The sequence below is a fragment of the Euwallacea similis genome, chromosome 6 (genome assembly GCF_039881205.1).
Source record: "Euwallacea similis isolate ESF13 chromosome 6, ESF131.1, whole genome shotgun sequence".
Lineage (NCBI taxonomy): Eukaryota > Metazoa > Arthropoda > Insecta > Coleoptera > Curculionidae > Euwallacea > Euwallacea similis.
The window spans coordinates 3,135,285-3,161,796 of NC_089614.1; the positions used below are offsets into that span (position 1 = coordinate 3,135,285).

The window sequence follows — 26,512 nt, forward strand, 5'->3', positions numbered from 1 at the left end:
GTAGCTTTGCTGCAGCCGTCTGGGTGATAGTCTCCTTAAAATTACAGTTTCACTGCAAATATTAGAGTTGCAGGCTACAGCTACAGTTGCCGCCAAGGTTCTAGTTTTATTAGAGTTGTAATTTCGCTGCAGAAAATATATTTATATGTTAAGGTTGTAGCGTTGGTTCAGTCTTTAGGGTCAAGATTGTAACAAAAAAAAGACAAAGGAAAAGAAAAAAAGGAAAGCAACAAGAAATATTAACGAACAATAGAGATAATTAAATAAGAATCGTCATAAAAAATAATAAGAAAGGAAAAAATGGCAAAAAATGAGAAAAAAAAGTTAATTCAGGATGGCTACAATTCCAAACCTGGATTATGATTAATTATCAAAATATTAAGAATGAAGGTATGCTTTTTGTTGCAAATCCCTGTAAAATGTATCTATGCATGACAGCAAGAAAATCAATGAAACATCTCAATCGATCGCAGAAAATGCAGTTTTCTGTTTTATCAAAAAACTCATGGATATAAGTCTCTGGTTTTTATTGATTTTCCATTTCATTCATGGCACAATGTACTAAATGGGCCTTCACCAAGGGGTAGAGAAAGTTTTAACTAGGTTTATTTACATTAAGGCTAAAAGGGGATGATTCATAGGAGTTTGCAAGGGTGGGCAAACTTTTTATTGAGGATGTTATTTTGATTCGATGCTATACTTTGATTGAACAAACTTTCGGGATTTTTCGTTGATGGGACATATATCGGAGGAAAGGTAAATAAGAAATAAATCGAGAATGGGGTTTCTTTTTGTTTAGTTTATTTACTTTTACATCAATAATCAATAAGTTACAACTTTTTGGAAATACTATGTATACGTAAAAGTATAGGATGAACTCGTTCTCAAAAGATATAAAAATTCTTTATATCGTATTTACAAACAAATATATATATTTAAAAAACGGATCTAAGACCACCGTAGTTATGTAAAAGAATGACGTATCTGTTTAAAATTAACATTGTGCTAAAAAAGCGCAGGACGGATAAAACCAATAATAACTGATTAAAAGAACTTACAACTTATGGTATGAATAATAACTGCGTTAAGAAGTTAAAATTTGGAGTGATGCGACTGAACCGACAATAAATAACGTATCCTCTCCAAATAATAAATTCAAAATGCTAATTCCTGCAGATTTGCGCTTTATCGGGAGTAAAAGTCGATCCTTACAGTTACTATTGCATCGTCTTATAAGCAGAACCACAATATTGCCCTTTGCCTATGTCTACATGATATGTCGACTTATTTAATACGGATTGATTTTTATCCCGGGGCAAATAATAACATACAACGTAATAAAATACTTTTGATCCTTCTAGAAGCGGGAGAACTGAAGGTCTATCACAATGTACAAGGTGTGCTTAAAAATTCCCAAGACGCATTTTATGTTCCTTCTTAAACGCACCATACCTTGCACGGAAACTTCATTTGGCATTATGCATGAGGGCCGATAATATAAAAGATGGACCCAAATACTGCGAAATTTGATTTGACTTAGCGTGACGAAAATTCCAACCGAGGAAAAAAGATTTTCTACATTTTTTATACACTGATATACGTTTTTATTTAGATAATGATATGGAATATTTTCCCTCTCGTAAAGATAAATATAGAGCACAGCGGCTTAACGATAATAATTTACAGTAGGTATTGCTTATTTTACATCACTATATGAGCGCAACGATAGTTTAATAAACATAAATAATATTATTTGGCATACGCGGCCTCAAGTACGAGAGGCGCCACCTAGCGGAACTGATATGCTAAAACGAAACGTCTTCTTTACTTCTACAACGCCACATTTTTAACCTTTGGCTTAGCCACGTCTATGAAAGCACTCCTAGTGCATACTTAGCTTAGCCAAAGCTCAACACATTTCACCACAACTTTAACAAATAACCCTGTATATAAAGAACTTAAGTCGTATCTCATCCTTCCTAGTCAGTATCTGATTTCATACCTAAACAATAAACAGTACTTTCTCGCTATTAGATAACACGATCCTATTTACATAGAAATATACAAAAATCGTCCCCGTTCCTCTAGGAGGGGACTACCAAAAAATCAACTACCTAGCCTAAAGTCGGCATTTTAAAAGTCTGTGAAATTCGAGATCCTTTTTTTAGTGTTCATTATCACCACATACCGATATTTACTATGCGTCTAGCACGGTCGTTTGATCGCCATGGTCTGAAGACACTGTTAAATCTTCTGCCATATTTTCCGATTGCTGATCCTGTTCCATCTCGTCGTAAGCATCCACATGCATCTCTCTCTTGATTAAGTGATGCAATGCTTCAGGCTCCCTAACGATATGGTGCTCCTGGTTCGCCAACTCTTGTTTTATGTGCAAACCACCGTTCATCGGTGATCTAAGGAGGATCAATGCAAAATCGTCAAATCGTAGTTCAAAAAATCTTCTTATTCAAACTTTTCGGTACCTGATATGATGCTCATGAGGGGGGGACTCTGACCTATCTCGGGGTCTCCCGGGGAGCATCGAGGCGTTTGCCAAAAATGACAGGCTGCTGTCCTCTAACATCGATGCCTGCATGAACTATTAAAGAAAAAGTGGAATATTTTTTCGTGATATTTTGTTATCGACATTCACCTGGTTAGCCGACATGTGATCCGTGTACAACGTCGGGCTGTGGTTCATAGTCGGACTCTTGGAAGAGGCGCCCCTAAAGTTAGCAAGTTCTTTAGTATTCGGGTCGATTGTTTTGAGGGGGCTAAATTTAACGAGTAAAAGCAAAAATAGGCATGAAATAACGTACCGGCGTGTTTTGAAGACCATGGGCGTTTGAGTGAGATTAGAATGAAGGTAATGAAAAAACTGTTTTGACATGGTGTGAAAAAATTCCAATCAGATCAAAACAGCTTTTATCATTAATGACCACTACACGATATAGATAGAAGATGATCATTAAAAAAAACCCCGAGTAAATGTTGAAATATCAGTCAGATGTTTAAATGTAAATAGTAAATTGCTTAGTGATTAGTAAATTACTATGAGGCTTTTTAATGTTCATCCGTTATAAAATTGCTATGTTCCTGTATGTTAAGTAATATTTACCTGTTTCTGTCAGCTTCTCAGTGGGCGACTGACTGTACCGAGCGTTTTGCTTTAGAATGCTAGCATATCAGAAAGATGAAAATGTATTCAAAATCCATACAGGAACGTCTACTCAATTAAAAATAGAAATGGAATAACATTTAGATGATTCTAAAGAAATTTTAAAAAGTGTGAGAGAGAAATACTTGAAAAAAAATCTACTGTTTTATTGTTATTTACCTTTATCGATATGATTTTTGCAAAAAGAGAGTGTAATTCCGAATTTCTGGAATTACTGCCCTTCTCACAAAACAGTATATCTAACATTTAGAAGGCTAATGTCACATTCATCCAAAACATTAAAATGCAAGAAGTACTTAACCACAGTTTGCTTCAAATTGGGAAATTTCTAGATAACAAAGCAATGTGTGGTTTGTACTAATGCGCTATTTCCAAACATTCCAAAGCCGGCTCTCTAAGTGGGATCTCTCTAATCTAAAAAGGAAACTAAATCGCAATCAGCTGTTTTATCTCTGTCTTGTGCGTGCAGTTTTCCTAAAAGGCCCATGTTTGTGGTAACATTTTCGAGGATAAAGGCAAAGCTAATACAATTTTGAAGAGGAATCGAAGATAGAGAAAAGCAAGACACGAGCGAACTTGTTATGGAAGGGAGGGCAGAAAACTTGTCCTCTGAAAACTTATTGTAATTTATCGATTTATGAAGGGGGCTCCAAAAGTAAAACACGATATGTTAACCGCGTAATCTACATTGAAAAATAATAGTAGTTTGATATGCAGGTTTTAATTTTTCACAAAAACTTTCGGATTTGAATACATATACGGTGACTGTACAGGCAGTACAACACGGCAACTACGGTCGATCGTCTTGCCAAGTGTGAATTAAGAAGTTGATCTTTATAACGAAGGTTGGTAAAGACGCAAGTCTATTACTGCTGGAAGCCTGTTGAATTAGGGAATCCACACGTTCAAGCCAGGCCTCCAGTGCTCATTCTAGGAAGAATTTCCCAAAAGGTACATTCTTATGGTTGTCGAAAACAAACTATACTTGTTAATCTACACTTGGCGGGAGCATCGATTGTAGCAGCTCGTAGCTCGGTTTTGACGTACGACAGTAGCCGTCAACGGCGGCGGTTGTTGCGTAGGGACTACGTAATTGCAAGGCACGTAGGCTTGCCTTCTGCCTTTATTTTCAAGCATGATCGGGAATTGAAAACAAAAACAGCCTTCGATTTTTTTGTGTAAATTGAAAATACACAGAGTGACCCAAAAATTCGGTACTAATTAAGTTTTATTATATTAAATGGCAACGCCCTTTTTTATTTCATATATAGATTCTGCCATCAATTGTGAACATAAAGGGTGATTTAATAAAAATTAATTAAAAAGTAATTAATTCAAAGCTTCCAGTAGGCGTTGAAATATTAGAGGTTCTTTAATAATTAATTCTTATTTTTAGAAAAAGTGGCAAGTTGCGACTAAAGATTTGTCGTTTTATTAGAACATACTACACCATCTACTACTACCAAAATATTTTTTCTCATTTTGAAAATAATTTAATGTAGGTATAAAACATGTTACAAAAATATTTAGAATTGTTTGCAAAATCAAAATATGCAACAAAAAATTGATATTGGTTGTTGTCATTAAAAAAAAGTTTTGAAACCACTTTTTGAGTAACTCTGTATATTTCTAAGTTACTAAGAAAAAAGGCCACAGTTAAAAATAAAAATGTAAGGGTCCGAGCAATTTTGCTAACACTTAGACACGATTTTATTGAAATTAAGTACATCATTTTATGGAATTTATGCGACATTTTATGAAAGCTCGGTATAAACTATGCATAAAAAATGCTTTTTATGATTTTTATTGATTTATTTGAACACGATCTAATAACAAAAAAACTCTCTTATTGAAAATTGAACAAGAAATTTAGATATATCCCCCCAACTGTGAAGTACTAGTAATTTTTATTTGAAGACATCCAGAAGAGTGCTGGCTTTACTGATGGGGGCCAACTATGCTGACACAAATTAAATGAACAATACAAATAATAAGTGAATACATTTTTTTTAATGAAACTTTTTAACTTGCATTTTGGCAAATCATTTTTAATGTGTGCGATTAATACAGAAAACACTTTCCTATGTGTGTGATGTCGTACAAATAAACTGCCATACTTTAACGACATACACATTCTACGTTGAAAAATAACACTGGCGACTACATAGCCTCAAAAATGTATGTTTACCAATATACAGGGTGTTGAAGTTTTATTCAGAAAACGTAATTTCTTTATTTCTGCAAAACTGTTTGAGCTGTTAGATGACGCGAAAATTTATATTAGGCATTAAAAAAATTCTTTTGGTTTCGAGAGTGGCGTGAGTACCAATGACCGCATCCCCGAACGTTTTTAAAGAAAAAGGAAACGGGCACGTTACTGCTTTTTCGCAAAATAAAAGATATTCTTCCTTCAATATAAAAGGAAAAAGTTTCATAAAGAAGCATTTTTAAAACATAGTTTATATAGGAAACTGATATTATTTTCCACGTACCATCCTGCAGGTTTAATAATTGATTTTATTATTTTGATATCAAATATCCAAAGTCGCGAAGAAAGCCTTTTATTTGCATCGATAAACATTCGAATCTTTGAATGTCAATAAATATTGCCTCGATTAAAGTTTGGCATGCAGTTGATGTTAAAAAGCGAGCACTAAAAGTTTGTGTTGTGTGTGTGTGTCTGGCATCGGTACTCTACGTTTCCTTTAATCCGGTAAAGTTCACTAATAAAAGCGTCTAAGTTTAGCTAACTTAGGAGCTCAAATCTAGGCTTAGCAAAACAGTCTCTAATAGTAAACAAAGCTATAACAATGGCTTGATTGAATCAACACTCATTGCTGTTTTATCGAAATGAGTTAAATTGAATGAGTTTTCGATAAAACAAGCCGTGAGTTGGGACCAAGAAACTCGTACGCGTGCAAATGATTTGTTTGCTTATACCGGGAGGCTGAAAATCAAGCCTAAACTTGAGGCCCTTGTGGTCGAACTTTCTCCCTGAGGTCATAGATTTGGTAGGAGTTTGAGGGTCCCATAAAGGAAAAAATAATGAAGCAGAGCGAGCCGAGCAGACAGCAGCACACGCACGGCCTAGTCACGTGACACGTGACAGTTGAACTTATTGTGCTTACTGTGCGCAGTGGGGTGGAGTAGGTGACGGGGTTGGGTCATATTTCCGTGGTCGGCCACGTGACAGGTGGCGACGTTTCACGAATTCGGCATCATCCACCATCCAGAACGAGCCAAAGTCGTCTTCGTAGCGTACGAAACACTTGTGGAGGGAGAGATTGGTGCGAATCGCATTCTACACACCCAGACCCAAGAAAGAGAAAGACAACAATCAAGTCAAGGTCAGATCAGGTTGGTGCACGACCACCCGCGACCTGCTACGCCTACGTATACCTTTCCGAGTAGTCGGAATCGACTGTACCTTCGTTGTTACGCCTTCGCAGTTAGTAGCCCAAGCCAGCGCCTGCGCACTCCATGCGGTTACTGAACCGGCTAGACACACTTTCACTCTCACCACACAAGCCAAATAATGTTAATGAAGTATAAATATATATAAAAAGTATAATGTAAAAAGGGAGAAAAAGAGAGGTAAAAAATCACAAAACACACAAAGGTACAAAGTGCACCATGGGACCAGGGACGTACCCGACGACAGGTTGAGTGAGCGGACCTGAGGAGCACCGCTGGGGCCTCCGTTTGTAGAACTCCACCTCGTCGACGGTCCACACGGCCCCTTTCACGTTCTCCACGCGCATGAAACATTTGTGGAGCGACAGGTTGTGGCGAACTGCGTTCTAACAACAAATCAAACACCTCCGATTGAACAACGCGCCTAGCACTAGTTGCAAGCTGCTTCGCTATCGCATTATTTGCTTACATCCATTGTTTCAGTTACGTATCAAACATATTCTCGTTTGGCTCCAGCATAATTTTGGATTTAAGCAAATGACAATAAATCAATTTCAATTAATGTCTTCGAGGGTTAATCCAAAAAAAAAACAGAATTTGTTTAAAATAACAAAAAATATTAAGGAGTGAAACAAAAGATAAACTATGCATGCAAGCTAAAGCGTTTTTAGTTATTAATCCTGTAAACTTAGTAAAAGTAAGATATAATTAGCTTGGAGATTTGTGCAGGTACTTTACCGAAAACACACACGTCTTCGCTTATACAAACTCGAATAAGAAATTTGTTTAAATTATCCAACTATTAATAGCTCCATGGAAATTCGAATCAGAATTTAGGATGAAATTTTGGAAAACGTGCACGCATGTGCTGGCCGGTGCACATTTCTTTCATCGCTTCCGCGCAATGTAAAACCACAGCAGAGGGATACCCAGCAGCGCTATTCGACCCAAAATGTTCGGGAATTTGACACTTTTCGGCCCGGCATTGACAGCATCCTACCACCATCTTGAGCCTCACTTAACGCTGAAACTTCGGAGTCAGGGATAAAACTTGGAAGAGTCGAATTTAGCAAAAAAATTTGTGGCATAATTTAAAAAAATAATGCTTTTCAGTTTTTTATATTTGGATAGATTTTAGAAAAAAAAATTATGAGATAGAATTTCTATCCAGCAGAATGTTACTTTATCCGCACCGTCGGGTATGCGTTGTTGGCGAGGGAAAACTTAGGCTAAATAATAGCAAATGGACTTACGATACTTTGCTATTACTGTAGACTTGTTGTGCTGGGTATCCTTTTGCTGTGGTAAAATCCTGGTTCGAATTTAAAAACGAGTAAACGAAAACTTTATAAAGAGTTCTACAATACCTTCCAAGTAGCAGCATTTCTCCTAAAATAACAGAAGGTGTTTTGGAACCAATTATAAATTTCGTTTAGCGTAAGCTGTTTATCCGGAGATTCGATGATGGACTAAAATAAATATTCGATTATGCACGACGGATGCTTAACATTAAAAACTCCTACAATACCTGTCTGATCAAGGAGGCATAAGTGAAGGGCGGCCTCACGTCGGCATTTTTGTAAAACTCCCTATTTCTCTGGATTTCTGAAAGATATACAACGAATTTTAATAATCACTGTTTAATGCGAAATTTAAAGCAAAATAGTACCTTGCTGAACATCTAATCCAGCCCTTTCGAGCATGTAAGGTAAACCTTTAAGCAGCATAAAATAAGGTTTCCCTTTAAGCCAAATTATGTATATCGCTTACAAAAAGAGCGCTACTTACCGCCTGCCAGAGAGAGTGCTGATTTGTCGCTGAGTCGCCTCCTAATTGGGCCCCCTACATTGGGTGCAGGAGAATGCAGTACTGGTGACCGAACCGCCGATACCATAGCACCCATGTTGACGGGTGGGGGTGGCACTGTTGTGCTTACGGGTATTTTTGGAGGGGCAACAGTCTCTTTATGGGAGTCTGGAGAACCTAGTTGTTTAGATAAATGCAAATGGTGCATCATAGCCTGAAGTCGGTCTCTCTCCTTTTGTAGTTGAAGCTCTAATTGAGATACTACTTGCATTTGTACACGCGCCTGTGCGGTTGAACGGTCATCCAGGGTATGTTCCGTATTTAAATGTCTGGAATAACAATGTTGAGGCAGCCCAGAATGTGCTTGATAGACACGATAATGTTCCATAAATAAACTCAGACTCCATAAGAGACGTGAAGTGGGTGAAATTGGGGCAAGTTTGCTCATTTGTGAGAAAAACCGATATTCGCTCAAATCGTTTTTATTTTACTCTAAAATTATTTGAAGGGATGATCAAAAAATGTCACGTATTCGTTGGCATTTTTCGTCCTCTACAAAATAGGTTTGTCGGATTTATATCACGACGTTTCGGATTTTCGGAACCATCATCGTGTTATTTTTTTGAAAACGCAAGTACCTTAATTATCTGAATAGGCTTTGAAGTCTGTAGAATTTTAGTAATTTCTCTAAGTTCAGGATTTCCACGGGAATTTTGAAAAAAATTGAAAGATTATTGAATGGGAAAATAAAAAAATTCTTACGATTTTTAAAATTTTTCATTTTTTTTTAATGAACTATCATATCCTGAAGAACTTTTTTTTGACAATTTCATATAATTCAAAACTTTGATGTGTAAATTCTCTCTAAAAGTTTGAAAACTTCAAAGCAATTTTTGGGAGAATTTCGAAGATTTCTAGGACCATAGACAAAAATATTTTAGAAAAATTTTAAATTTCTTAACAAATATCGGAAAATTCTTTCTATTGTCACTTTTTCAGATGGATCCTCTAAATTGATTCTGAAGCCTCTTAATTTTGTTAGAAACTCCTTGAAACTTGAAAATTCTAAAGAAATTTGGAAAGAATCTCAATGACTATTGGGGCAGTAGGCAATATTCTGAAATTTGCAGTGGTTTTCGTAATTTTTTCTGTTTTCTATTAAGCTCTGAAGCACACCATTTTGACAACCTGTTTATTTTGTAATATTTTATATGTAAGCCATTGAAATTTCGAACAAGATCTTTTTGTAATAAAAACTGTTTTAAAATAAAATTCAGTAGAAATAATAAAATAAAATGTAAAGAAATATAATAAAAAATATCAAATCTGTATTTAAAAATATGAATGAATGATGATAAAGGGTGCCTACGAAAATGTAAAGTAAATTTTTTCTATTTATAGGGTGTTCATTCCTGGAGCTCAAGCACGGGGATAACCATAAAAGATATAAGATGAGTTAAATTGTGGCAAAATTGCGTAATTTGGAGTTCAAGAATATATCATTAAAGTTAAAAAAAATCCAACGACTTTTGGAGTATTTAAATAAATATATATCAACATTTTGGAAACCATTTTTATTTTTTCGTCAATTTATTTTGGCAGGACAATTTAAAATGATTGACACTTCATCATTGCAACTTTTTCTTTTCTATAACAGAGCGACGTTGTATTTTAAATTCAACGTTATGATTTTTGGTAACCATCATCAACTTTGTTTTTTCTTATAGGTGCCAAATGTTAAAAATCCTATTTTTGGTATGTGACTTCATATATTATACAGGACATTTGGTAGAGTCATGGAAAGTTTTCAAAGGGAAATAGATGGGGCCATTTTGAATCTATATGACCATATTTATTCTTAAACAAAGTTTCATCAGTTTTTAAATATCGGCCAAGGGGGGAGAGTAGGGAGGGCAGAGTAGAGGGGACAAGTAAATGCATTAGAAATGGAGAGTCTCATTTTGAAAATGAAATTAATTAATAGTAGAATTGTTTAAGTTGGAACCAGCGCTATAAGTTTTAAAATGATTAATACTTATTTAAATTTAATGTAACTTATTTTCTTGTGAATATTTACTTTTGTATTTAGTTTTGTGAGCTATAATTATTGTCATAATGTCATGTATCATTTTAAAGAGTACAGAATAGAGAAGTTTTTGAAACTATTTGAATTTCTTGATTTAGCACCGCATTGGAGAAAATTTGATTTAAAATGGACGAATAAATTGGAACCAAAGTATTTTAATACATTAAGTAGTCTACCCAATTGTTTATAATAATAATTTTTCATTAATTTTTGTTTTGCTTTGTCAATATCCATATTAAGAATATAAAAAATATATCTCCGAAAGTGGAAAGTATTTAATACTAAAAAAATTGAATTTAATTGTATCAATTCAATTATTTCGTATTAAAACCTAAGAAGGTCGATATTTGAAAAATGGTGAGGCTTGGTTTAAGGATAAATATTGTTATGTAGATTCAAAATGGCCCCATCTACCCTCCTATTGAAAACTTTTCATCGCTCTATCAAACACCCTGTATAATAAAAGGAATTTGAAAAGATATCGTTTTTTTTTTAATATCTCCAGAACCAGTTGGAATTTTCTAAATTTTAAAATGTAGTTGTCCTCGTCATAAAAATGCGCAAGTTTACCCCAAATTTAACGATCTCCTAAGTCTTTCGGTTTTCGAAATCCCAATGCTGAGCAGTGAATCTGAATAACTGTATAGGTTTTAAGTGGAGTTCCCTTTTAAGAAGTTCTCGACTGAGGAGGTTTATGATGTAGATAAACTGTTAAGGGGATGAAATTTATTGTGTTTATTTTCAGCAAATGGCTTATTGATCGTTTATTGTTTGGATAAAAACTGTTTTGGCCTTGGGTGGCAATGCCGCGGACTGAAGACTAATTAAAAGTTCAACTCCCCTTTCTAAAATTGTTGCCGAAGAACATTCCGATTTTTTTTTGTACGATAAAATCATCGAATTCACCGAATGCCCTTTTCTCCTATCGTCTTAGAAGAGAAGATAAATGAAAAATACAAAGCCAAACTTTTCCCCTCGTTCGGCCGGCGTTAAGAAAGTAATAAAGGCCTTTGTCGAGGATTAACATTTAGATCCGACAACACCGCAATCAAACGCCTTGCATATTAATTAAACATGGCATAATTAGAGTTTTTAAGGCGACCGGTCCTGCCTAATTTATGCCAGGTTGGTTTTTCTTTTGTCGCCCGCTCGATGAAAATATTGTAATTTGGTGTTTTACTTAATCTCCCTCTTTTCTTTTACATATTAATCACCTCATAAAATGCTAAACATAAACCAAAATTAATGTTGACTTTGGAATCTTTACAAACCTCCCCTTTTTTGTTTCGTAGTCCGTCCAGATTAAAATTTTGGCGATTTTGTTGGAAAATACTTGCAAATCTTCAATTTTACGCTGCAGAGATTGTCGAAGAGAAATAAATGGAAAATAGTAATTTCTTACTTGATAAATGCCTGCAAATCCTCGCAAACAGTCTCACAGCCTGGCCACTTGCACACCCCGTGGCCGTACAGGTGATGGTGCACTCTATCAGGGGTGGTTGTCCTCACGGGTTTGTCCTCAGAGAGAGAATCTTCTCGGCTGGTTCTGCCTTGAATGCTTAATAGCCCAGAGCTGTTGTCTGTAGGAGGAATTAGAAATGCACCTTCGAATTTTTGTTCTTTATTAATAAGACACAGAAAGGTCAAAGAAGGAACCATGCGGAATGGTCTGTAGATAAAATATTCGGTCTACCGGAAAGTTCTGCCCGATAATTTTGTTTAAATTTTGAACAAGTATGCGCATGCTCGTTTGAGCATTATACAGGATGATTCTTAACTTATACCCATAAACTTGGGAAATTATAGCTAAGGACAAGTAAGGATTATTAGTAGAAAAAAAATTTAATGAAACATTTTCAGTTTCGGAGATACCAATTTATTACAAGTAAAAATAAAAACCTGAATTTCAGAGAATTAAAAATACATTTAATTTATCATAGTAATTGTTTGATGTGTGATTTTCAATGCACAGCTGAGTTGAGACGCAAAACAATTTATCAGGTGCAATTTAAAAAAAAATAAAAACTAAGAAGTAAGAGAGTCAAGACGGTATGTTCGATATTTCAAAAATAGCAGTACTTTCTTTTTAGTTGGGATCGTATTTGAGTTCATTTTCACCCGATTAATATGGCGCATAATTTCTCAAACGAAGAACTTATGGACATGGTACTAACATATGGCAAATCACATGAAAATTCAGTGGCTGCAGCATTTTTTATATTCATTTTTTCCTTTTATTTTTATTTGAAATAAATTGGTATCTCTGAAATTAAAAATGGTTTACTACATTTCTTCACTAATATTCGTTACTTGTTCTCAGTTATAAATTAAGTTTATGCGTGTAGGTTGAGAATCACCCTGTATAGCTGTGTCTATTTATAATTGCATTTATACACATATGTTCTTGGATATTAAGTACAGTAAAGAAGTCATAAGTAATAACGGAAATTATATTGGACGGTAAATATTCTTAAATGTATTGAAAACTACATTTTTTTCTTTCTCTTCGTAAACGGAATTTTCCGGGAAGAAAAATTGTCAGTGGAGTGTGCGAAAGGAATGTTAAATCAATGATTAGAAGAGAGAAAAATATTCGATGCATTAAACAAGATGAGAGGTAATGAGAATTGAGGTCTCGGGAGGGTTTTAAAAATATGTATCCCGATAGAAGTAGAGCTTCTTGGTGAAACTGGATACGATCGGTTCAATTTGGTAAATGTACATTTCATTTTATTAATAGATTTGAACAGAAACATAGTGTAGATCAATAATGGTACTAGATTGTTTATTTATAAAAGAAATTGTTATCCGGCAATTATTGACTCGTTAATAAATTATGTTTTAATAAAATTGTATTATGGTGATTCACCCAAATAGATGTGAGCTCCCGGTATTTTTGCAAGGGGCATTATTTGTTTACTTAAGGCCGGCATAAAATAAACGGTTCCATAGATAATGACACATTTTTCGTTCCCATCTTCCTGGGGTCTTGCATAAATGTGTTTTACTAACAATAAACTAGGCATTTAATTATAAACTTTTATCTAAACATGTGCCATAAACAAATTCTCTGACGGAGGCCAGTGTTTCGAAAAATGTCGGCCTGGCACCGTTTCGTAAATAATCGTTTGTTAATTATTTTATTGTTTAAGCCGCTAAATGTTTATTTTTCAGTTCGCAAAACACGACTTACCATTTATTTCGGATGGCGGTTTGTTGTTAAGTATGTGCTGTTGATCGTTCAGCTCCTTCCAGGGGCTCATCACGTCTCTCGTGTTCAAACCTATTTAAGAAAAAGACAATTTAAATTAAAAAAGAGTGTCAATAGTGTTGATCGGAGAACGACACAAAGAGTGAATCACGTGCGCTTAAAATTAGGCACTAAAGAACAATATTTCCAGCTTTTAGGGGAGACGCGTCGAAGTAAGGGCAGTGCCAAGCTAGTCGACCTATACCATAAGCGCCAATTTTAATTCAAACGCCACTAGCTAAGAGATTTAAACGTCACTAGCTAAGAGATTTAAACGCACGTGATTGGCCGTCCTCTTGCAAAATGTGACGTTTTATCCCAAGATTGGCTTTGCCCAAACCCAACTTACCTAAAAGCTAGAAATATGTCGAAACCTCTTGCCTACACTCCGATTCTATTTTCTCTCTTGAAACTTACTGATTACTAATTTTACTACTTGACCACGTTTTTACATCAATTACTTACAAAAATACGACAACTATCATCTTTTGAACAAATTTTTCTATCTTCATCAGAAAAATCTTCAACTTCTTCAAACCCACCCCCGCGATGAATCTTCAGGAAGATTTACCTTGTCCTTGGGCAAGCATCAGAGGCTGCATACCCATACCTTGATGCATCACGTATTGCCGCTGCACCAGCTGCAACTGCTGAATAAGTTGCTGCTGCTGAAGGCTCAGCTGTTGTAGGGATCCCGAAGCTTTCTTCTTGTCGCTGTTTTGCAGGATATGTGTCTGTTGAATGAGATTCAGTTGAAGCTGTTCTTGTAATTGCTGCATTGTCTGCTCCATTTGTTTTTTACTTAGTTCCGCTAGCTGGTGGTGCTGAAATTAAAACAAAGGTCGAATAATTTTAAATCCGACGGAATCGTGACAGAATAACTACCTGCTGTTGTTGCTGCTGTTGTTGCATTAACGAATGCTGCTTCATTAAGTTCTGCAATTGCGTCGGACTGAGGACATGTTGATGCAAAATTTGTTGTATATGATGCAGGTTTGAAGCAGGCGACGACATCATCGGGGGTACGGACCCTTGTGATTGACTGTATGGGGGATAATCGTTGCCTAATTTTGATTCCGTCTGAAACAACAGATGTAATGATCCGGAATCATTTCAGGTATGCATTAATCCGCTTTTACCTGAGACACCGGTGGTATGGTGGCGCTAAGGTTTTTCTGCGACTCCGATGCCGGCAACGGAGAGTCGTCTTGCACATGGAGATCCGATCCTGGAGGACTGACGCTGCCATTGCCCTTCAGGTCCCTGTCTTCTCTGTCTTGGTCCCAGCCACTCCTTTCGAGCTCCAGTTGCTGATGTTGCTGCTGTTCCTTCAACACTTTTTCTAGGGACGCCGCCTGCTATAAAACAAAAAACTTCGTTATCAATTTTGACCCGGGCTCGTCTATAAGCTAATGTTTACAATCAAAACACATTCCCAACAAAACCCCTGTTTATATTTCTAATTGAGGCTGGCAACGCGTATCCACTCATATCTATATTAGAGGGTCTGGACCACCCCTGCAGGGTTTCAATCAGCCGTAAAGGAGAAATTAAGTTATCCAACAAGATGTTTGCTCAAGAAGGGATTAGAGGAACGGCCGGTCGGCCCATCAACATACCGTCTTAAGCTTATTACTTCTCGAGTGTCCATTCCGACGTCCAAACACCCCTGGGGTGCGACTTACATTCACTTTTATCGTCCTAGTCTAAAGGTGGGCATGTTTTTAAATTGGATTTTTCACTGAAATATGTCGTCGTTAATTTGTTATTTGACCCCAAGGCAGAATATTTTGAGACTCGGTGGAATATACAAGGTATCTTTGAACAAAGTGCCAAAAATTCAACCATGTATTCTAGGTCCTAAAATATGACGAAAACTTCATATAAACATATATCGAAAGGCATTTCGTTTTTCACATACAGGGTGTAAAAGGTTAATTTTATATATATTTTTTTTTTTAAGGTTTATTTAATAAAGCTAGTATCCACCGACTTGTTAAATCTTTTTTTTCTCGAAAACTATTGAAGATTTGGACTTTCAACAAGAGCATCCTTTTTATGTAAGAATCTTCAATTTTAATATTTTTTCTATAAAATCGTCAATAAAATTAAGTATAAAAAAGTTTAGGTACTTTCTAAGCACTACCTCCTTCCATTATTGAAAAATGTGGCAATTTCTTTATAGCGACTCAGAAAGAGAACAAAAAGCTACAAAAAAGTAAAACATTTAATTAATTTATCTCAAAATGTTTCGAAAATATTAATAAAAAAATCATCCTCAGGAACCAACCGTTCACACCCTGTATATCGAAAACAAAACTCCTTTTGATATATGTTTATATGAAATTTTCGTCATATTTTGGGACCTAGAAAGTGCGGTTGAATTTATGGCACTATGTTCGGAGACACCTTGTATATATACACAAAGGACAAAGTAAACGTTGTAAATTAGGGAATATGGGTCGAACCTTCATAAACCAAATTATATTTGCGCCGGGCCAAAAAAGAGGAGCGCTTTTTAAAGAGTTGCGAAGACGCCGCAATGAATGATAAGATGTTAAAATGCATTACCATGATGTCACATGAAATAAAACCCATATACAGCCGCGCATTATGTGAAAAATATGGAAATAATATTGCCGCGGCAAGCAAAACAGCCCTCCTGCATATGAAATATGCGCGACCGAGCCAAACACGGGGGGCGTCAAGTTTTTTAAGTTTCCACAAGACGTCACCGCTGGAATATCAATGATTCTCACCTCTAACCACATGCTGTTTTATGCTCATTTGCCCTCATAAAATTATCTTTCAAACTCTTCTTCGTTTCCCTCAAGGAGTATTATTTTTAAATTATCTGAGGCACGAAATCTGACGGACAAGATACAATGGCGCGTTCAAAAATCAAAAATTTCGAAAAAATGTTGCAATAAATTTTTTTTATTGCCGCATTATGGCTCTCGAAGAATCACTATGTAACATTAATTAATCACATACGTATTGAAAATGAAACTGCTAAATGAGGGATTAAAGAGGTCTCATTTGGAATGGAATTATTAAGCTTCCTGTCGTCGAAAACTGGGGCTGATTTAGATATTGGGCGATCGAAAGTGTCGTTCACTTTTCCCCCCAACACAATGCACTCCTGGTCGGTTGTCAATTATACGGTATCTTTTTTATTTCCCACTTCCAGGCGCTTTTTCCATTAGAGCCTTTATTAGACTTTTATTTATTCTCAGTCGCGCCTGGCATCAGCCAGCCCATTCGATCTGTCCAATCTTAAACACAATCTACTTACTCAAATGAGTTTATACTTTAAACCTAATTTATTTGCCTTAAGTTGGAAATGACGTGCTTTCGCACTTCTTTTTTGCGCCTTTCTTTGAAGTCCTCCTAAAAGGAAATTGCTTATTGGTTTTGCTTTTTTATAATCTCCTTTTATCATATTAATTCTTAGTGGTTAGTTTTTGACGGGAACAAATGGATCAGTGTTAAAGAATGCGATTAATAGACGTCTGGGACCGAAGTCATAATAATACGATTATACCAAGTGTTGGCCCAGGCAGCCGAAACAATAAATTAAAGGCCTAACTCCACATACTGAGTAGGAGCGACGTAGTTCGAGGAGGTTAAACGGTCGCCAATTAATATAAATCCTTGGTCCTGAAATTCCGGTAAGTGTAAGGTAATTGAGTGAGAGTTATTAATATTTAGCAAAACGTCCTTGTTTAGCCCCCCGCAGTTACAAATGACGGTTGTCGTTCGCAGGACTAGCCGGCATATGGTGCATCGACGGTTCCTGCTGCCGGACATTCATAAATTGCTAACGTCCGTCCGGTTTAACTGTACGGACATTATTATATATCTTGCCCGCCCATGGCTATAAACTGTGAAATTTGGCAATCATAACTTCGAAACGGTCCCCAGGGGGTTGCTTTTTGTCTATTGCTAAGACATTTAACATCTTTCATTCCTGTTTTTCTAACCTTTCTTCTCTATCATTTGTTAATGTGAACGGATTTATCATTGATCATTTGTTTGCACAATGAAGGAGAATTGATGTGTTTCAGGGAGGTGTAAATCCAAGATTCTAACCTAAAATGTTTCCTTTTGTCCAGTACATTAGACAATAATGGTTTGACGATGGTTTGACATTCCTTAGAACTACAAAGGTGTAGTTGCACAAAGAAAAATTCGTTATGAAAAAGTGTGTCATATATTCTTAAGTTATCTACTAAAGAGAACCCGTATATATCACCAAATAATATTTATTTTCAAACGATACTGATTTATGTATCTAAGTGGAAATAAAGTGGAAAAAAGTGACGATACAATGTTAATTGATAACACATCCTCCATTGGGTTATGGAGTACATGAAAATGGAAATTTAAAATCTAATACAAATTCTCGAATTGTCCCCAGGGAGTTGCTTTTTGTCTATATCCAAGACGTTTAACATCTTTCATTACGCCTTTTCTGTCCTTTTCATTACCTTTTATTAATGTTAGCGGATTCATCAATATTCATTTGTTTTCGTAATGTGAGAGCATTGCTGGGTTCGGGGTCAGCTCAGGTTCAAAATTTTAACTTAAAATGTTTCATTGCATCTAGCGTATTTAACGATATTGGTTTGACGTATTTTCAAAGGGGAAAATGAGTTATAATGATATGTGTGTCATACCTTTTCAAATTATGTTCAGACGAAAGTCCGCGTACGAAAGCAGGCGTTATATTTACTTTCGATTGAGATTGATTTTTAAATCTAAATCCCAAAATGAAAACACAGCGTTAATTGATAACACCTCCTCCATCAGAATGTGGAAATTATGAAAATGTAAATTTAAAATCTAATACAAATTCTCGAATTGTTAACTCGCATATTTATTAAATCTGAGGCTGAAAAGGGTCCCAAAATGAAATATGTTTATTCAAAAAGGACACTTTGGCAAATTTGAATTAAAACTTGGTTGGACGGGACGGCCAGACGTGTATATTTTTCATCGAAGGGCGGACACTCAAAAATGCAAAGTATTCTTTTCTCAGTCCTCTCGTAGAAAGTGGAACGGGGTACGAAAATATAGCGACATAAACGGCGTTTTTAATTATTGAATTAATTAATTTTTGCCCAGATTTTCAGACGATTCGTTTAGAGAAATGAATTTTTCATCGTCGGAATTACGGCCCATTCATCGACTTGATTAGCGAAAAAATAAGAAAGATCGATACACTGAATTTAAAATTCAAAAACAAAAACAGGCGGCGAAAAGACTTGTTTAAGAAAAACAAAACACGAATCAACCGAGTGCGAAACGAAAAATTTTGAAGTTGTTTTATGCGGGCAACTTTTGCATCCAGTCGAAAATTTATATCATGCGTTGGTTGGTTGACTGTTTGTCTTTGTCCTTTGTTTTATTTTTTGGCCAAGTTTTTCCTTCCGTGAAGCGAGAATTTATTCAAATCCATGCAGATTTGCAGGCACTTGAGCAAACAACACGAAACGCTTGTTTTTCATAGTTTTTAAACTACTGTCGAGTTCATTGGGGCTTTATGGGATTTTTCTATAAACACCTTATCTAAAAAAATGTAATTTACGTTCAACACTTATTAATGTCATTTATTTCATCTTATAAACAAATATTTACTCCCCCTTTTCAAGCCATTACGGTTGAAATATAGGTAAGCCTAAACTTTAAAAACAATAAAGAAAAACCGACAGTTTTATAGAGCAATATTACCGGATGGTCAGGCAGAGACGGCACTCCCCTAGTCTTTACCCTTTTACCTTTCTTTAAAATGGGCCTATGTCTCACTTCTTCTTAGGGCAGTGTAAGCGTCCCTAGACAGTTTAAATGGTCATATTTCTATATATTAAAAGCGATATTTTATACCTCTGGACAATAGAGACGAGAGCTTTGAATATGGGGTAACCTAAGACGAACATAACGAGTTGTCATTTTTATTTAAAGATTTATAAAGAAACGTTCCTGCACTTGATCGCCGCTTCTGTAATTTATTTTCATTTTTTCTTACATAAATATATTTACTTGATCACACAGTATATCACGCTGCACTCTTATGTGCGATATAAAGGCCAGCAATATTTTCAGAAAAAAAGGAGAATAACGACATAATTTTTATGCGTCATATTAAGGTAGTATTTTATTTCCGGAGCACAGTTCATTTTGAAAAGGTTATTTAGGAGGGCCTGGCGAAAATACGGCTGGCTTTTAAAGGAATCCTATTTTGTTTATACAATGATAATGCCCTTTGCGGGAGTATATGGAGCCATAAAAATGAAAAAGTAATTCTGCGTGCTTGTTTTGTGTAATATTATTTTAATAATAAGAAAGATAAATATCTTTTGGCTTGCCGCGCCGCATATCCCTTAGATAAATTTTGCACACTGATGTCTTCTTACAATGTCTTATTTATGTCACATGTTATAGTGAGAGTCAAAAGTCTATCACTCCCCCGCCCATTAACTTTTGACTCGCTGAATTTTTTTTAAAGAAAATTAGGCTCTTAAAGGCGCTGTTCGCTCCTTAATCCACCCTTTTCCACTCCATGTGGGCCCCTCCCTCTCCGTAATATGACCCGTCCTCTTTTTTAAAGAAGAGTATCCTATCCCAGTCAAAAATCGAAAGTTCCTCCTGGAGGAGAAAATCGGCTCCGAACGTCTTGAGCCTAAGAAGTGCTCACTTATTGCAGTCCTAGGAAGTGGTATGGGAATTCCTCTCCTGTACCACAGTGTTTAGATTAGTGTCCGAGTCGGGTAAGATATTCTTGGCTTGTCCACATCTAGCAGATTGCAATTAGTTTATTTTAAATGTTTCTTAGGTTCATGTGTTCAGTGTGTGGAAAACATACTTTCTGCTAAGTTCTGAACCTGGTTCAAGTCGTTGGAAGCATTATTAGGAACCCGAAGTGATCGACCTGTTTGTTTTCTTCTATGTTGTAGTTTCTACTACGTCTTTGTGCCTGTTTCTTCCTGAAGAGCGTCTTTACATTTCTAGACGAGCTCTGAACTGATCTTGGATTTGCAAACAGTCCGTAAGCTGACTTGACTGTCACAGAAAATGTAAATCTCCCTTTCAGTTCCTTATCTGACTTCCTCTCGTGTGACTAGTATAGCGAAAATCTCGCCCTAGGAGATTGTTGTATGTCTCTCAAGGGAAAGAATTTCCCCTCCCGCGGGCATCCCTGTATATCCCGACTTCTAATGACTGTGAATTAATCGTTCCCAGTCCGTCAGCACGGCAAACCGGATTGTTGTCCGATGACGGCTGAAGAACTTCTATCCTAAATCCCTTTTTCATTGGAAAGTTTACTCCAAGCGATTGTTTCAGTCTTAGTCTCTCACTGGGGAACTGCTCCTCTGGGAGAATGACTGGAATGTTTTGTCGAAAGAGTTCAGCAATTCTCAAACGTTCGGGTTAGCATAGTATTTGCTGTCACTATTTGTGGGCTTCAAGTTTTCTATGGGATGCCATAACCCCCTGATTGATTCAGCCTGGAACCTCCAGTAACTTCAGCAAGTAACTTCCCATTGAGCGCTGTTCCCAGTGGTGTAGTAAATGCGCTACCAGACAGATCACTTTCTGTAGTGTAGTAAATTTTAGCGTAAAGCAGGTCTTATTATATTGCATGTTTCTTTCACGTGGTTTTTCCAGGTTAGCTTCCTGCAGCTGATCACCCTTAAGTACTTTAACTGAAGCAGCAGGAATTTTCTATACAGCGAAGATTGCTTGAATCCTATGTTCGTTTTTCTTCTGCTGTAAATACTGTAAAGTGCTGTCTTCTCAGAATTTACAGACGGTTCAGCGTCAGTACACCATTGTACTATTGCTACAATTTATCAGATCAGGATTCCTTGTACATATTTCTGAAGAGCCGAAATTGGTTTTTATTCCCGTTCGAACAAAGCTACCATCGCTATTACGTTGTTACAGTACGCTTGCGAATTGTATCCTCCGGGCTGGTCTCCAAAAGATCCCCATTAAGAGACACCACAATTATGGTGATAAGCAACTGACCTATGGACCTTTGATTTAGCTTCTGATGGTCTCCTAGAGATGCCCTGGAGGATGAAGACATCGCAAATGTTTCTGGTTCTCGCCTTATCGAATGTTTTTTCTATGTCAAAGAAGACTACTACTTGAATAAATCTTTTCTATTTTGTGCACTACTGTTGATCTCAATGTTTCAAAACTCGATAGGTGAACTAAGCATAAACCGACTTTTAAACTAGGTATCGATCGACCCATCTTTCTAGTAAAAAAATGACTCAAATTCCTTGCAGTTGTCAATTTGAAAGTTGGAGCTGTCATTAACAACTCACAGACCAAAAATTGTTATTTTATAGGTGTGTGCTGATTTTTTTTAAACAGTTTTTTAAAATTTTTATTGAAAATATATTTTCATACCTGGTTCGATTCCTGCGTCTCTTCTCTTCGAAAAATAGTGTACACAGTTTGCTAAAAAGTCTCTTAAAACACATATGTGATTGGTTTCCTTACCTGAAGCTCGTGTGAAATTTTTCATGCTCGTGTGCTAAGGGTGAGTTTTAAGGGGAGCGATTGGGTACCACAGATAGATAACTTTACCAGCGATAAGATTTCACATTAGGATGATGGGAGAACCTCTACCAGTTTTTAAGAACTATTTTGGTTATGGTTTAGATACCACCGGATCAGACAATAGGCTTACTTCACGTTTGACGCGTCTTATGCATTCATCTAAAGACGGTTCTGACTATGCTGCATAAAAATGACTTGGGATTGAAACTGTGCATTGTCTATGGCGATAAACCAAGCCTGAGTGGCTATAATATAATAAAGCGCCCCTCAACCGCCCCCGAATTACAAACAGAGGGTGCCTTATGCCCGTCTATGTTCCTCCTCTTTCTGGTATTAATGATTCAATATCAATTAGTGGGTACGCTGAATTATATAAACTTAATCTTGGCCCTTCGCGAAAGAAATTATGCCCCTGCAGCGACCTTTGTTAGGCAATTTAGTGTTTTTCTTTAATTTTTTAGCGGACCGGTAAATATCATCGCGATCTAAACATAATTCGAGAACGTACGATTGTCGGTTCCTCATTTCGGATTAAAGTTGAAAAAACACAAAGAGCGGACAATAATAAGAAGACTTTTGTCCATATTGAAAATTAAAATGGCGAAAAGTTTCATTCATCTTTGGGGGCGATATTTTTTAAAGGGCGAAAAAGTAACAGCCGGCATCCTTTATGAATTTATATTTGGGGGTTGACGGCATATAATTTTTCTCGTGAGCGATGTCAGTTGTTGAAAGTTACCCGGGTGAAAACAGGAAGTGTCGGGGAGCAATTTAGCATCTTATTAGGTGCATCTCCGTATATACGGCGGAATAAAAGAAAACTGAAAAGAAACATAAAACATCGGCCCGGCCGGCGGAACAATGAAATTAGAAATCGCGGGGAAGTGAGAGTAAAAAACTTCATCCGAATAATTCGCCCAAAAGAAAATACAGTTGAGTAAATATCCGTATCTGTGATGAGCGGTATTGAAATAAGGAGGGGGCAACACTCGTATTTACACGGAGAGCCACCGTTAGCAATTTAAATATAAAAGGAGTTCCAATTGCGGGGTGAGGGATGGGGTCGGAAGGGACCTCTCACTCAGTGTTGCGAAGCAATAATCAAACCCAATCCCCCCGAGATTCGGAGATCACGACCATCTTAAGTAGAAGAAAGGGAAATGGCTCTGCTTGAGCGTAAATAAAAACCTAATACCCGCAGATCGTTTAGACCTCTATTTTAAACGCCTCATCAATATTAGCGCCATTTGTTGTTCCCTTCTAAGGGGGCCGATGCTACTTATATAAACTACAAATTCTTTTTCACATATTTCACAGTCTCGCAATTAGTAGCACGCGATCCCTCTTCTGAATTAATTAATTAATTAATTAATTAACGAAGCCCCAACTTCGACACCATAAAAACCCAAAAAACTCTGTCAGGAAACGTGTCAGATATAAAATATGGGGGCCGCTGTATTAAGCACATTCCAATTTGTTCGAAACTTCGAAGCGGGAAAAAAAATGTCCGTCGAGTAGCAGCTTCGTAATCTCTGGTCAAATACTGAGGGTCATGCATACTTTTTAAAACTGATAATGAAAAAACTCACGCTAAACATCGCGCCTGAGTGGGATACCGACGATTCCATCCTGATCCCGATACCTCATCCCTATTTACTCCCCGAAGTTTTGGGCACAGGAGCGGAATAACACATTTTGTCGCTGTTTCATGTGTCGGGCGATAACATGATCCTGTAATCTTTTATGGCATTTTTTCGAGATGATTTAAATTTCAACTTACTAACGGTTTGTCCTGAAATTGCTCTAACTTATAATTTTCAAACGAAACAATACAAGCATGAATTTTTTATTTATTAAAAAAAGGCCAAATTTTAGTATCGAGGGTGTTGTAAAATTATATTCGCAAAATTTTAAAGTAGGATTCGATATAAACAAATACGATAATGGTTCGTTAAATTGCAAGAAACTATATTGCGAAGGAGTCTCTGAAAATTTAGCCAAAACCGTCTCACACGTATTAAAATATCTTGACAAAATATCTGTCAATATCCGTAGGCCTCAAACAGATTTTTAAAAATGACCCTTGAGGAGATTAATTTCCAAAATTCTCTTAGTGTCCCTAGAAAGTCAAAAATATAGAAGAAAAGATGTTTTCACACCGATTCTCTGAACGGTTCTCAAAAAACTTCTAATGCTCCATCAAATATGCGATATCCTGTATAGTTCGTTGGTCCAAGTTATATGTATTTCAAAATTACTAAAAGATCTGCATTTTTCCCGATCAAGACGAGCGAAATTCTAATAAACCCTGATCAAGTGAGTCAGATTTGATCGAAAATTGATGAAAATTCCTATTCAGATAATACTTTTTAGCAGAAAGTTTTTTTTATGTAGATTGATATGTATTAATTCCAAATTTTCTAAAAATGATCTTTCAAGTAGCTAAAAACTCCTGATTTCAATTTTCCCATAGCCCAAACCAGATGCATCAGTGACTTGTTTGAGCAAAATGTGGAAAAAAATCTGATAAAATAGATTATGCAATCATTGAGGTTGGAATCGCATCAAAGATTGCGAAATATCATCATTTGATTATCAAAGTATTATGCTTTAGTTGGTCTACTAATCGCGTAGAAAAATCAAATAATAAAGTAACCTGATTTTAATGCATTATCTTTATATAAGGATCGAACATAGCAGAAAATTACTGGACGCACGAAATTTGCTATTTAAATTAACAGGCAAGAAAAGAAGTGCAAAACGAAAAGGTGGAGGAAGTAAAGGGGGGCGACCACATATACTTTCACAACCACTAAGTATACCTACCAGTGCAGACTTTACTGAACGGATAATTGAATTTGGAATAAGTATCTGGAGAACTGCATGAGCTGCGAATAAAATTCAAAATTATTATGGCACAGTTGAAGTCCTATAAGACGACGAAAATGAAGTTTCTATACGGAGGTACAAGTTTTACAGGATGGACATTTAACTGGAAAACGCTTAGCTAGAAATTTTACCCGCACCCTCAGTTTTCGATTCAGGGCCCCCTTACACAAAGTAATTTTTGGCGGCGCGAGGACGAAAAGGCCCTCAACATCAGTGGGCTCCACCGCCTTGTTGTGGCTAGGGGGTGTATCTATGCCACTACACAAATTAGACTTTCAGATACAAGCGAGATTTTATGTCATTAAATATCTCAGAATCTCTAGGAGCAGATCAATGTACATACTATATAGAAAATGTCTCGTGGAAAACTTTTTGATGTGGGATCTGTCCTAATTTGAGCAACATTTAGCGACATCCCTCAGGAAAATTAAAAACATATTTTAAAACGAATATTTTTCTTGTTTTTCACAGTTTAATAGGTATTTTAGTTTCTCCTTGAAAAATTGCATTTTTTAAAACTATATAGGAATTATTTAATCGAAAAACGTCACAAAAAATCCGCTGAAGCTAATTCTTTTCTGTAGACTAATCAAAATTCACTGCCATCAGTCTTTGTAAATGGAACAAACATAAAATGTGCAAAAAAATTCTGAAAAACGTGGTATTTCTACGTATTTTAAGACGAAACCCGATTTTGATTACCATTTTAGTTTCGCGTCGAGCGACTACGGGTTTGTACAAGTACCATTTAGAGGCCAGAAACCAATGCATTCTTCTTCTTAATTTAACATCAACGGTCACTTCAGCAAATTTTAGTGCGAACAAGAAACTGCAACAAAACAGATCAAATGTCCCCATAACAGGTCCTGAATGCGGTCCTGCAATATGACCGAAAGAGCAGAGAATCCCGCTTGATGTTTATATGTTGTTTTGATGCTATATATATCGTATACAAGCGTGTACACCGAGGGTTGTTGGGGGTTAGTGCCGCGTCGGCATCCACCGGGGTAGCGTCGCGGCGCTTCGTTTGCCGTCGGATCGCGTCACGCTGGCAATTTTCATGCCTCAGGGAATCCATTCGGCTGGGATGATTCGTTTCTGATACTCCTGCATCCTTCAATACACGTACCATGGGAATTATGTAGATAGTCACGAGATAAATCTTGTCTTAAAAATAAGTTAGGTATTTATTTAGGTTTTCGGGGAAATCAGAAATGAAATAGACATAATCAAAGTTGCACAGAATACGTGTACAAATAGATGTTTAAATAACATCAAAAAGCTTTCGGTTGTGTACAAAACGTATTTTAAGAAC

The 26,512-nt window shown here is 36.4% G+C and overlaps 2 protein-coding genes and 1 long non-coding RNA gene across 10 annotated transcripts in view; 1 reads left to right on the forward strand and 2 right to left on the reverse strand.

Annotated features, from left to right (window-relative positions):
• Positions 1-26,512, forward strand: part of LOC136409737 (uncharacterized) — a 101,372-nt gene that overhangs the window by 27,946 nt on the left and 46,914 nt on the right. The gene's annotated exons all lie outside the window — the stretch shown is intronic.
• LOC136409723 (uncharacterized) overlaps positions 1-26,512 on the reverse strand; it is a 159,378-nt gene that overhangs the window by 6,985 nt on the left and 125,881 nt on the right. For 4 of the 8 annotated variants that reach the window (XM_066391420.1, XM_066391425.1, XM_066391424.1 and 1 more), the window contains 10 exons: positions 14,874-15,092; positions 14,620-14,814; positions 14,306-14,558; positions 13,678-13,767; positions 11,887-12,064; positions 8,381-8,727; positions 8,262-8,333; positions 8,121-8,197; positions 7,960-8,061; positions 6,890-6,978 (listed from right to left, as the gene is read on the reverse strand). In XM_066391420.1, the coding sequence (XP_066247517.1) occupies positions 6,890-6,978; positions 7,960-8,061; positions 8,121-8,197; positions 8,262-8,333; positions 8,381-8,727; positions 11,887-12,064; positions 13,678-13,767; positions 14,306-14,558; positions 14,620-14,814; positions 14,874-15,092 (1,622 nt within the window). The remainder of the gene's footprint in view (positions 1-6,889; positions 6,979-7,959; positions 8,062-8,120; positions 8,198-8,261; positions 8,334-8,380; positions 8,728-11,886; positions 12,065-13,677; positions 13,768-14,305; positions 14,559-14,619; positions 14,815-14,873; positions 15,093-26,512) is intronic. The other 4 variants (XM_066391421.1, XM_066391428.1, XM_066391422.1 and 1 more) reach the window with 3 other exon arrangements.
• LOC136409734 (uncharacterized) lies at positions 785-6,799 on the reverse strand. Its single transcript, XM_066391442.1, has 5 exons — positions 6,606-6,799; positions 6,307-6,479; positions 2,654-2,726; positions 2,484-2,599; positions 785-2,414 (listed from the first exon to the last, which is right to left on the reverse strand). Exons 2-5 carry the CDS (start codon positions 6,405-6,407, stop codon positions 2,198-2,200), a joined length of 507 nt encoding a protein of 168 aa, XP_066247539.1. The 5' UTR covers positions 6,408-6,479; positions 6,606-6,799; the 3' UTR covers positions 785-2,197.

Excerpts from the sequence above, each read along its gene's own strand:
- LOC136409734 (XM_066391442.1), bottom strand. The coding sequence starts at position 6,407 with ATGGTGGATGATGCCGAATTCGTGAAACGTCGCCACCTGTCACGTGGC. Across the intron at positions 2,600-2,653 it reads ATCACATGTCGGCTAACCAG|TTCATGCAGGCATCGATGTT; the intron begins GTGAATGTCGAT and ends TTTCTTTAATAG. Across the intron at positions 2,415-2,483 it reads CCTCATGAGCATCATATCAG|ATCACCGATGAACGGTGGTT; the intron begins GTACCGAAAAGT and ends GATCCTCCTTAG.